This window comes from Neovison vison, chromosome 3, assembly GCF_020171115.1.
Source record: "Neovison vison isolate M4711 chromosome 3, ASM_NN_V1, whole genome shotgun sequence".
Taxonomy (NCBI): domain Eukaryota; kingdom Metazoa; phylum Chordata; class Mammalia; order Carnivora; family Mustelidae; genus Neogale; species Neogale vison.
The window spans coordinates 226,277,294-226,290,303 of record NC_058093.1 but is presented as its reverse complement, the minus strand read 5'-3'; the positions used below and the strand labels follow the sequence as shown (position 1 = coordinate 226,290,303).

General features: G+C 45.9%; 1 protein-coding gene across 2 annotated transcripts in view; it reads left to right on the top strand.

Moving 5' to 3' along the window:
* BICDL1 (BICD family like cargo adaptor 1) overlaps positions 1 to 13,010 on the top strand; it is a 101,416-nt gene that overhangs the window by 69,769 nt on the left and 18,637 nt on the right. For both annotated transcript variants that reach the window (XM_044244169.1, XM_044244168.1), the window contains exons 3-4: positions 5,144 to 5,260; positions 8,028 to 8,174. In XM_044244169.1, coding sequence (XP_044100104.1) covers positions 5,144 to 5,260; positions 8,028 to 8,174 — 264 coding nt within the window. The remainder of the gene's footprint in view (positions 1 to 5,143; positions 5,261 to 8,027; positions 8,175 to 13,010) is intronic.

The window sequence follows — 13,010 nt, the reverse complement described above, 5'->3', positions numbered from 1 at the left end:
CTCACATGAAATATCTGTAATAGGAATGATATTAAAGATCTCACTGGAGAGTGGCAGTGATGACTAAGGATAAATGGGGACTGTAACTTATCTCAGTCCTTTCAATTTCAATTAAATTCTCTAATTATTTTTATTCTGAACATTTGTTACTCTTATTATGGAAAAAATTTTTGATTTCAAAAAGCAAAGAACAAATACCTGAACTAAAACTATACCATCTTATATTTGCCTGTGATTACAGATGTCATACTTTGCCACATTTTTGCCATAGCTGTTACTGGCTGCTTCATCAGGCACAGTAGCCAGAATCATCATTCTGAGAAGTTGACTGTGTAAGTCCCTGCCATTTTCCACTTTAAGACTGAATTGGGCAGGGTGCCTGGTTGGCTCAGTTGGTTAAGCATCTGACTCATGATTACTCATGATTTTGGCTCAGGTCTTGATCTCATTGGTCATGGGACTGAGCCCTGTACCAGGCTCAACGCTCAGTGGGTAGTGTGCTTGAGATTCTCTTCCTCTGCCCATGTGTGTGTGCTCCCTCTCTCTCAAATAAATAAATAAATCTTTTTAAGGGGGGGGTGGAGAAAGAGAACTGAATTGTCCCAGTATTACCCCCCTACCACGATCACCAAAAAATGTCTCAGGGCCATGACGGCTACCCCAAAACTAGAAGTAGGAAAATTTGTATCTGCAGGAGGGGTATGGCTTCTGAATATTGCTGGCTGTTGGATAACTTTGAAAGGCCACCAGGAGAGCAGAGCTAAAGGATATGGCTGCCAAATATTTCGGTGTTTTTCCATATTTTTTAGCTTGACCCACCACCTCCATGATGTTGGCCAAATCACTTGACAGGCTATCCTCAGTGGAAACCCAAGAAGTGAACTGTGCACACATGATGTTCTCAGTAGCACCTTGTTTAAAACAAAAACAAAAAGCAGAAAAACCACCGATCCTTGGGTCTTTACCATTTCCCACAATTCTCGTAAATTAGTATGCATTGTACTATTTCTTTCCTTCCTTTTTTTCCCTAAACTTAGTGATTCAACTCAATCTCACAAGGTCCTGAATTGGAAATAGGGAAAGGGGCATTCCTCTACACCTGCCCTTTTTGTAATAGTATGGAAAAGAGGAGTAGGTCTATAATCTGGCCAAGTGTTACTCAAGTTAAACAACTCCCTTAACTTCTGTACACAAACATATATATGGTAGGATAGGAACTCTAATCCTGATCATCTCACTCAACTTTTTTCCTTTCCATTGTTCTATCCCTCCTCTCGGGAGCTGAGCAAGTCCCTTTAGAGAGATCACTTTTGTCCTGGCTAACTCTGCTACTTGAGGAACTTCAAAGATGGTCTGAAGTTCGTTATAGAGCTAGGACTGGCTTTTCAGGCTTCCTCATCCTTTGATCAGAAAGCATCTAGAACATTAAAGTTATATACAAACTTAGATTATTACTTAATTTTTATGCAGAAATAGCTTTTAATCATTCTGTTAGTTCTAACGATCTGAGCCAAGTTCATCTCTGAAGAAGAAAATAATTTACATTAGCTCTTGCATGTGGGAGTGGGTTTATCACTCTGCGTGATGGATCCCCTCCAGCGCCGTAACAGGCAAATGACTGGCCGCGTGGCTGGAGGTAGCTGTATGCGTGGGAGAGCGCAGCACTGCGAAGCCAAAGACCAAGGCATTGCCACTTTTTCTCAGCCTCTACTTCCTTGTCTGCAAAAGGAGGCCAGCTACTCCTGTGTCTTAGGCCTTGTAGAGATTCAAATAAGAGATAGGTTAAAAGCTTTGTGAATAGTCCATCCCTGAGCACATCTGAGGAGTTAACATTTAAAGGAGACCCATTGGAGCTTAGTGGTTAAGAGCTCAGACTCCAGAGCTCTCCAGGTCTCTACCTGATAGGAAGAGACCATTTTTACTTCTAGGAAGATCATTTTGAGAGGAGACTAGTGTCCAAGAACATCTCTAATACAGCTTGGGCACACCCGGTGTGTCTCAGGGCCTTGGTTGTTTCTCCATCCCTGTCAAGCTGGTGATATTCAGAATAAGGTCACCCACCTGAATTACCCAGTGCTTTTTGTAAATCTAAACCTATTTGAAACCTTGATTGTCAGTTGAATTCAGTATAGGCAATCAAATTACAGCATTTATTAGAAGGAATTTTCCTTATGAGCCCTAAATTCTATTGAAAGAAATTTCCAGAGTCTTAAATTTCTTAGCATTTAAGAAGGAGAAAACAAAGAAAAAAAAAAGCCTTGCTGACTTGGACTGGTCAAACTGCTAAAGGTTTGGTTAATAGTGGGACAAAGAAAAAGGAAAACCTCTTTTCAAGATACAAAAAGGCAGTACAGGCCTGCCTCAGAGATATTGCCGGTTTGGTTCCAGGCCACCACAAAGAAGCTAATACACATTAAAGTGAGTAAAATGAATTTTTTGGTTTTCCAGTGCACATAAAAGTTGTGTTTGTCATTTCCTTCATAATCTCTTCCTTTGCATCCGTCACTAGGCTAACGGTTGGCGCAAGAGGCCAAGCTTTTGATGTGCCTTCCTCACTAAGCTTAATCATTTCTAGTTTTGGATTTAAAGTGATGAGTTGTGCAACTCTTAATTTTACTTGAGCACTTAGAGGCCACTGTAGGGTTATTACCTGGCCTGATGTCAACATTGCTGTGTCTCAGGAAATGGGGAGGTGCAAGGAGAGGGTGAGAGATGGGGGAATGGCCGTCAGGAGAGCAGTGGAGCAGTCGGAACGCACCCAGTGTTATTGAGCAAGTCCGTGTCTCCAGTGGACATGTTTCGTGGCACCCCAAAACAACTACCGCAGTAACATCAAAGATCACAGGTCACAGATTGCCAGAAGAAATATAATAATGATGAAAAGTTTGAAATACTGCAAGAATTACCAAAATCCAACACATGAGACACGAGGGAAGCAAAGGCTGTTGGCAAAATAGCATGGGCAGACTCGCTCGATGAAGGTTGCCACAAACCTCCCGATTTGGAAAAAACACAATCTCTACAAAGTACAGTAAAGTGAAGTGCAGCCAAACAGGGTATGTCTGTCTTGAAGTCCTAATTTGGAGACAAGACAACCCAAAGTTTACCATTCTGATGCCATCATTTACTGAGAAGTTGGCAGGTTCCTTCATTTTCCTGAGCCTGTTTCCTCATTAGTAAATTGAGCATGACAGGCACTACTTTGGTTATGACAATTGAGATAATGCATTTAAAGCATTTAGCACAATTCTTGGCACATAGTAAGTACTCAGTACATACCACTTACATTATTTTAGGCAAGGATGACTAACATTGTGTTTCTAAGTGATTAAGAAAACTAAAAAAGCTGGTGGTGTCTGTAATTAAATTTAGAATAAGGAAGAAGAGGTGGTTTGGTTTTATTTTGTTGTGTTTGTGTAACTGTTTAAAAATTAGAACTGTAGGCTGAGATTCTTACTCGGCCATCTAGTTCAGGGGAGCATCATTTGTTGAATCTGCAGGACCAAGGCAAAGATGGACCATTGCTTATACAGCACTTGAAGATAAAAACAACTATTGAGGTGCACCTGGTGGCTCAGTCACTTGAGTGTCTGACTCTTGATTTTAACTTGAGTTGTGATCGCAGGGTCATGGGATTGAGCCCTGCGCGGCATCCGTGCTTGCCAGGGAGTCTGCTTGGGAATCCTCTCCCTCTGTCACTCCCTCCGACCTTCGTGCTCTCTCTAAAGTAAATAAATACATCTTAAAAAAAAAAAATCTGGGGAAAAAACTATCAAACATGTATCTGTTACTGTGAGAGCCTCACTAAACAGCTGGCCTACCGTATCAGCATTATTACCGTCTCACCTCCTAACCACTTCAGCACGCAATGATCTCTCCCAGGAACTCATAAAGCTTACTGACCCCTTTTTGGCCTCAAAAAAAAGCACTGAGGCAGTTAATTTGACCTGTCCTGTGGCTCTTATCTCTACTGGGCAGTGTTCAGGGCCAGTGCACACTGGGAAGCTGGGCTGGGACTCCTGGAGAAGGACTAGAACTCAAATCTTAGCAAGGAAGCATTCTTTCAGAATACTCTCCTGCACATTCAGGAGAGGGTGCCAATACACTAAATGTCTTTGGTGTTTTGCTGTGTTGCAGCCTTAGAGAATAAATGGATCAGGGTGGGAAATCAGTGCCTCAGCCAACAGTCCCCAAGAATGTAAAGTTGCATGAGATGTCCTTGAGGACCGAATGGCAAAAATCTTAACAGACACCGGAATGCCTGGCTGGCTCGGTTGGTGCAACATGCAACTCTTGATGCCAGGGTTGTGAATTTGAGCTCCATGCTGGGTATAGAGATTACTTTAAAATAAAATCTTTAAAAGAAACATTCTTAACTGGGCTTGGTTGGTTAAGCTTCTGCCTTCAGCTCAGGTCATGGTCCTGTGGTCCTGGGATCAGGTCCCACATTGGGCTCCCTGTTGAGTGGGGAGTCTGCTTCTCCCTCTCCCGCTGCCCTTCTCCCATGCTCGTGCTCTCTCTCACGTTCTCTCTCTGTCTCTCAAATAATAAAAATCTTTAAAAAATAAAAATAAAAAATCTTAACAGACATGACAGGGAACTTCAAATAGTGCCCATGTTGAATGGAAATGAGCAATGGAGACAGAGATGACTTACTTGGGCCCTGCTGAGGAAATAAAGAGAAAATAAAGGAATGAGAGAATATAGATAAAGACATTTCTAAGAGAGAAATAAAGGAGTTTCTGAAGGACTAGGTTTATCTCTTACTCTTTCATGTAAAACACTGAGATTCTCTCTGGGTTTAGTAGATGTTCGCGGAGCTTCTGCTATGTGCAGAGTAGTCATGACGGTATCAAACATTTGAGAGCTTACTATTCCTAGGCCTGTTTCCTCTGACTAGCAAAGCGGTCTTTACCAAGACTGACTCGTCCGCAGTGGAAGTAGGGGGTTGGTCTTGTTTGAGCACTGAAGAACACATGGACCGGGGGTGGGAAGCCAGCATCTCATCCTATGCTCCTCACAGAGTAGGAAGTTGCAGAGAGACACTTGGGAAATGAAAGGCAGGAAAATCTTAACAGACTCCCTTTGCACTGAATCCGCTGAAGCCTCCGAGTCGCCCCCTGAAAGTCTCCTCTGCTTGCAGGCATCAGAAGTTGAGAGACAACTCTCCATGCAAGTCCATGCCCTCAGAGAAGACTTCCGGGAGAAAAACTCCTCAACCAACCAGCACATCATCAGGCTTGAAAGCCTTCAGGCTGAGGTGAGCCGCCCTGCGGGGCCGCGCTTACAGAGGCAGCACTTTTCTCAGTGGACGCTCCGTAGTAGGTCTTTCAGATAAGGAGTCCCCTGAACTGGGAAGACAAAACCCTGCTGTATCTAAAATCTCTGAAGAGAGATGTCTCAGTGAGAAAGTCAAGGGGGAACACTTGATTCATGAGGCACTGGGTCTGGAAGAGTAAGGTTGCTCAGAGATACTGATGAGTGCGCGGAAATCATGGATGACCTACTTTTACTGAATATGTGGATCCATCCAAGAACATTCTTGCCGACCCTAAACAGACAGTGGGAAAGAGAATTTCCCCTTGCTCCATGCTATTTAGGTCCAGTTCAGTCCACCTTAATGGGACCTGTGATATTCTCATGTACAAAATGAGGGTAACAGACGTAGCTACTCCATAGGGCTGTTGTGTTTGATGAGTTAATATAGAGAAAGCACTCCGTGTGGAGGGTGTGAACCAGAGCATGGCAGGGTCTCTGACCCTCAGTGGGCCAGAGGAAAAGAAAAAGTAGCACTTAGTGGACAACCCTGTGAGAACCCAGCTGTGGGAGGTAAGAAGAGGGGAGTCCTATCACCAGCCTAAAGTGGGGGGCTCTTCGCTTCCCCCTCAGTATTCCATTTAATCTGATCCTGACAGCCCCTAAGCCGATTGTCCAGACAGCAACCCTTAGGCTAAGTTCCACTTAAAGGCACAGGCTAGGGCCAGATGCCTCTGGTCAGACCCAGAGAACCCCAGATGCCTGCTTCCCTGCTTTGGAAATGACCTGAAGATGTTTTTCCTAAAGTCTGTCAATATCTTCTCTTTTCTCCTGCCTGTCATTCCCTTCCTTTCTCCCTTCCCTTGGAAATACTACTGGTATTGAGCAGCAGGTTCTTGAAGTAAGTAGTTGATTCTGGTGGGGTTTGGCATGCCTGTCTGTGACCACTCGTGTGCATGACTTGCCGTTAAACTTCCTTTGCCAAGCTCTGACTCCTTCGAGTTGCCTGTTTCCCTCTCCCCTCTGCTTACTATTTTAAGACCCTCGTGACTCAGGGTCATTCCCGGGAATGTTAACTGGCAGATTGGATCACAAGTTTCAGGGTATATAGGCTGGGGTGATGGAGTGTCGATGCCTTGCTTCATCTGGCAACACTGCTGCTTTACAAAACCACGTAAGACGTTGGTCAAGCACGTTACTTCATGTAGCTCTGACTTCTAAGTTTTTTTAAGGGGCCAAGATTATCTGTCAGAACTATTAAATCATTATTTCACTGAGTGGAACTTGAGAAACAAAGCTTATCCATGGAAGGAAAATGTAAAGGTCAGAGGGTATTTAAATGAAAATCAACTAGAGTAAGAATTCCTTCACACGGGAAACATGCTTCAGTGTGGGGAATAGTGGCCCCATTCACAGAAGAGACCTATTCCTTTTTGTCCCTCACCCAGGTGCACACTTGAGACAGTATTTCTTTGTTTGGCCAGATACCTGATCTCTCCGGACAAAGACCACATACTTCCATTTCCCCAGGACAGCATCCTATCTGATTGATCAGTGGCCGGGGAAGATCTGGGCTCTCTGAACAGAATTCTGGTGTGGACAGCAAGAACAGACAAAAAGCAGAGGGAAAGGTGGATTTCAGAGAACCTCAGACACATTATACATTCATTTTAAAATCTCCCCAGGAAAGCGCCGAAGTTTGGTCCCCTTAATGGATTGTTCTCCAAGCCAAACTGGGGAGAGTGGAGAACATCTTAACCATGTTGGGAGCAAGAAGCTGGTTGAGAGAGAAGTTCAGCAGGGAAATGATAGATGGGAGGAGCCAGTGGGACCTGCATGCAGGTCTTGGGAAGGTTTCAGTGTCCCCTTAGCGGTGCAGTGTTGTTGGGGTGAAGCATCGCTGGCCCATGGAGTGCTGGCATAGCTACTGAGCCTACAGACCTTGAGGCCAGGAGATTTGGCACCTCTTTACTTTTTGCCTTTGTTTTCTCACTGACATTGAGAAGACTAGACAGGCCTTCCTAAAAGAAGATTTATATCTCTTGAGACTGGCTAGATATGCAACGTGCAAACACACCGGCCTGTTTAATAAAAGGAGTGAAATTCCTCCTATTCACAAATGACTTGCTCAGGCAAAAAGACACTGACTAAAATCATTTACTCACTTATGTCCGTGTCCTGTTGCTTCCAGGACACAGGCTGAGGCAGGCACTACTTTGTTTCTGTACCCTGCCACTCCCCCATTAGCTTGGAAAACCAGGTCTGAACTGCGACCTCTAGAGCCAGACCTGTTAGCAGGGGGAGGAAGTACAGAAGAGAGCTATAAAAGTATGACAAGACAGCGCTCAAGAGGCTGTTCCAGGCTTTTTCCTGTGCCCATGACTTGAGAAGAAGAATGGAACCACAGTTTGGGTTCCACTCCCCCATAAATTATGGGGTTGAGGTGAAGTTACGAGCAGGCAAGGTGGAGCCCTTCTCTGTCTTATCTGTGGAATTTCCAGAGCACTGACCTTCCCTTCCTCTGCCTGGCATCCCACATTCCAGCTTCCCAAAGCTCATCTCCCACCCCTTCCCAGACAGGTTTCTAGAAGGGAGGGGCTTTCTCTCTAGCTTGGGAGTTCACAGCTATTCTCTCCGAGATGGGGGCACCGGGCCCCTGGGCAGAGCACTTGGGGAAACCTCTGCCTTCATGTTTGGGGCTCATTCCTCCCTTCCTGCTCATCAGCCTGGGTGTAACTGCACACCACCCTTGTGACTCTCTACCCTTTCAGATCAAGATGCTGTCGGATCGGAAACGGGAGCTGGAGCATCGTCTCAGTGCCACCTTAGAGGAGAATGACCTGCTCCAGGGGACTGTGGAGGAGCTACAGGACCGGGTGCTGATTCTGGAGAGGCAAGGCCATGACAAAGACCTACAGGTACTGAGACAGAGAAGCTGTCCTATAAAACCGGGGCCAGATTAAAAGAGCACGTAGCTGCCCACCCTGCAGGAAAGCTGATGGGCCAGCACCACCATAGGGGTCAGGAGAAGGTAAAGCCGAGGTCTCTCTACTGGTCCTGTTGTCGTTCTCCTTAGGCACCCACCAACTTGGCCAGTCTGGCTCTGCTGAAAACAAACACATTGCTACCCGCAAGTCATCCTTCCAATTTGTTCAAGCCACTGGCCCCTGGAGCAGTTTCAGTGAGTTCTTTCTGGGCTATTAACATGACTGGAACATGAGGAGTGTCATCCCGCCTCCTAGGGTTTGTGAAATCTGCTAGCGGTTTCAGAGGGAGCCTGTGATTTCCTGTGCGTGGCTCACAGTGCTCTCTGCCGCTGCTTCCCGAGCTGATGCATTTAGCCAGCTTGCACCAAGCAGAAATCACAAAGCTGCCCACTGAACACAGCCAGACTCCCATCCTGCTTCTAACAGTGGCTAGAAAAGGAATAGGCTGACCCTTTGTGAACTTAATTGGCTTCTTTTTCCTTCCTAAAGGAAATCGCTTCATGGCCACATTTGTCCTTATCTGGGACCTGCCACCAATCCTCAGCTAAATCCCCAGGCTCACACTTGACAACCCCCTAAACAAAAAGATAATTGCTCCTAGCCGCCCCGGAAACAGAGTATGACATCTGCTACAAAGGCAGCTTTGCCGGAGTGGTCTTGGAGCACCTGGGGCCAGTGGCTAAGAGCGTGCCCCTTCCCCTGGGTGCTCTCGGAGTTTGTCCGGCAGGGGAGAGATTGCGGTGGCGGCGTTCGTGTGCCGGTGGTCAGCCGAATGTGTGCCAGCACCAGGCAGGTCCCTCCCCAAAGGCCGCACTGGGATCAGCGATTGGCTGTTGAGGAAGACTCCAGGATGTGGGATGTGGAAACATCTTAGGCTAACATCGCTTATTATTGATACCGTCAGCTAAGTTGCCATCTGAGTGATTAACCTCTTTACAGGCAAACGAGCAGTTTTCCACCCTCTGGGGTTTTTGTGCCTTCAGCTTGGGATGTGGCACGCAGTAAGGCCTCCATAGATGTTGACTAGAAAATGATGCTGGCTAAAGCCTCGCGGCTGTTTCCAAGACAGAAAGGAGTCAACTCATATTCTAAGATTGCAGTGGTTAAGGGTGATGAGTGTTTGTATACTTCTTTACAGGGAACAGAGCGCTTTTGCATACATCCTGAAACTATGGCTTAGAAAAAAGTGAATCATTTACCAAATTCATGTACTAAGTCCTTGGTTGAAGTGAAATTAGAGCCCTCCGGCCTGCTTCCTGCAGTGCTCGGTGACAGTGTCTAGTGCCTGCCGGGCCTCGGCATGTCAGCCTCTCACCAGCACTTCTGAACCCCTTCGAGGCACTCTTCTGAGGTTGCGCAGGTAGAGTGTGGAGGAGAAGGAAAGGAAGTACAGAAAAATGCAGAAAGACCCTTGCCTAAAAGACCTTTTCAGTCTAGCTTGAATTCACAGAGGAGAAGTCCTTATCTCAAACCAAGAACTGGGGACCAAAGGACAGGGAAGAGCAGGACCAGTGTGTGCGATCCAGCACCTTGGCTAACGCCGTGGGCTGTCCGCGCTCTGGCCGCAAGAGCCCCAGGTCATCCTCGAATCCGCACGTCTGCTCTCTTCCCACTGAACTTTTTCAACAATGAGAGTGTCGCTCCTTGCATGGCCTGTATCAAATCAGGCAGTGCACACTTGCATTTGGAGAATATGTGTTTATGGGCTGAATTCTTATCATTCCCACCTTTTTGTGATTCTTTTCCTTCAGCTCAAAATGAAATTTTTCTTAAGCTGCTGTTAATTACCAGTGTTGTCCAGAAACCCTTTTCTGTTGCTAAAATAGCCTGTACTGATACAGGAATAAAATATGCCAGCTTACTCAGGCGGTAGTTGAGAGGTCTAAGTCAGGCATGTGAAATGCAGAGCTAGTGGCCTTGGAATGTGTCTAATTCCATGATTTTAATCCTTTGTTTCAGATAAAGGATGAGAGGAAGGCTGAGTAGGCGAGCATCAGGCCTGCATAACCAGTGTAGCCCCCTTGAATCTAGGCCACCATGTGGCTGGGTTCTGCTGTCTAATGCAGATTGTCTAATGTCTAATGCTGACCAACTCCAGCTCTTTTTTTTTTTTTTTTTTTGGCTGACAGTAGGTAGAAAAATTATTACTTGTTGAATACCCAATAAATTAGAAAACTGGACATTAATACCCAGTAAAGGATTTTGTCCCTCTAAGGATCACTTAAGTGCCCTCTACAATTCATACACCCCTGGGCATCTTACCGGTAGGTGCAGGGACCTCGTCCCAGGATTTCTTCAGCAGAAAGCATAGGCCCCGCTCTGTGGGGTGACCCAGGAAACAGAGGGCCTGCAGGATGAAGTTTGCTCTGACACGTAACATCATAGTGTCTTAGTTCCCTCAGTGCGAAATGGGAGGTGTTTCCACCTCTGCCAACTTTTGAGGGGCATTGAATATTGTAAGCTTAAACTAAGGCATTTGGTGTCTTCCCTTATCTATATATACATAGAAATATATTTGAGTGTCATCTTCATCATACAAAGGAAGATATTTATAATTTTAAGGGTTTCTTGTATTTAATAGACTCCTCTGGTTTGTTTTTTCTACATGGGTTTATGGATCAGTCAGTCACCAGAGAGGGCAGACCTGTCCTGGTCTTTGGTTCTCTTGCTGTTATAACTAATTAAGCGCCCTCGAGTGTGCATGAGTAATTGAACTAATTTTGTCCAGTGCATGAGAACTTGTACTTGTCTGTGCTGAACTTCTCCTGCTGGGATGTATGTGGAGTTGCCTAGAAAATAATTGTAAAGCATTTTGCCAATGTAGTATACCATTTGTAATTGTGCCAAATGCTTCCTAGGAATTTTTTTTTTTAACCCCAATTTCTTCTGCGTTTTCTCATAACTGGGACTGGAGGAGTTCCCACTGGACCAGCAGGTACTGCTGACCCATGGGAACCATGCATACAGAGCAGGCTTGCCCACTCCTTTTTCATTCTTAGAGCAGCCAGGCTCCAGACTCTTCCTGATAAAGGCTCATCTGATCACTGGTGCCATTAGCCAGCCGTTGTCTGATACTAACCCGCAGAGGCAGGGCCCTAGGGCACCTAAGCAGTGGGTTGGAGGCTCTGCAAAGCAGCTCGCTGCACTCATGAGGACCCCAGAGCTCAGAGCTGCTACCCAATGGTGCTCAGGGCCTGCATCTCTGCAGGAGCCACAAGCCTATCTGGCCAGCGGTCTGGAACAGACGGAAACATGTCTGCTCTCTCTATAATGAACAGGGGTGACCCCGAAAGTCCTGTGTTATGGAAGGATAAATTAGTTAAATCTAAATCCCAGAAAATTCTTTCTCCCGCCACTACGCCCCACAAATTTTTTAAAAGGGGTAGGTGGGCAGTCCACAAATACAGGAGTAGGAAGCCTTACTCTTGCGCAGGTGTCCTGTGTGGACATGTGCATAGTGGTCAGCGAGCAGGTGAAGATTCTGCCGTTAGGGTCTGTTGTGTTAAGAGCTAGTGTAGTGATGGAGTGCGCTCGGAGAGTTCGGCACTTAGTGGCCATGGTGGCGTTGACATTGGGCAGTAGTAACCTCATCAGGCAGCAGGGCCTTGTTTGGACTCCACAGAGAAGGTCCCAGAGAATGCGGAGAGGTGTGATGTAGCGGTTCACGAGAGAGGGAAGGAGCCCTCACCTCTGTGTTATGATAGCTGCACTGCTGTTCCCTCCACCGCTGGCATCCCTCTACTCCTCCGAGCCTCCCATGCTGTTTAAGCCCCTCCCAGGCCTAGGCCTTATCTGTAAACTGTGAGTAGGCAGAGACCTCTTTTCTCATGAGTTTGGGACTTCTTGGTATTTCTACCCAAATATTACTCCTAATCCTACCCTCTGCTTCTTTCCGAACAACCCCTTTTTCCTTAATTTTTTTACTGAAATACAATATACATACAGTAAAGCATACAAATCTTAAGTAGACAGCCCAGTGAATTTTTACAAATGTATACCCTTTTGTGACCACTTCCCAGATCAAGATAAAGCCCATTATCAGCACCCTACAAGCCTCCCTCTTCTGCTTCCCCGTCAATACCCTGACACTTCCTCAAAAGCAGACCTTTCTTCCACTTTCATCTTTTCTATCTCAGTGAAGTTTTAGAATTCTTTATAAATGAATTCCATATTATAAATTGTTTTATGTCTGACTTTGCTTGACATTATGTCTATGAAATTCATCCAGGTTATGGCATATAGTAGCAGTGTGATCGTTTTCACTGCTGTATAATATTCCCACATGTGCCTGTATCTCTCCATCCTGTATTGGCATTTGGATTGTTTCCCGTTATTCCTCTTAAGAATAATGCTGCTGCAGGGCATCTGGGTGGCTCAGTGGGTTAAAGCCTCTGCCTTCAGCTCAGGTCATGATCTTAAGGTCCTGGGATCGACCCCACATCGGGCTCTCTGCTCAGCAGGAAGCCTGCTTCCCTCTCTCCCTTGCCTGTCTCTCTGCTTACTTGTGATCACTGTCAAATAAATAAATAACATTTAAAAAGAAGAAAAAGAAGAAGAATGCTGCTATAGACATCCTGTTTGCCCTGCACGCACATACCCAGCCGTTCGTGTTGGATATGCACCTAAAAGTGAGCTACTAGGTTGTGGGACTGTGGTTGTGGGACTGTGGTTGTGGGACAGTGGCAGTGGACGCTGCTGGTTTCCCAGAGTGGTTGTACATCTTCATTCCCGACAGCAGTGAGAGTCCCAAACGTTCCACATCCTCGT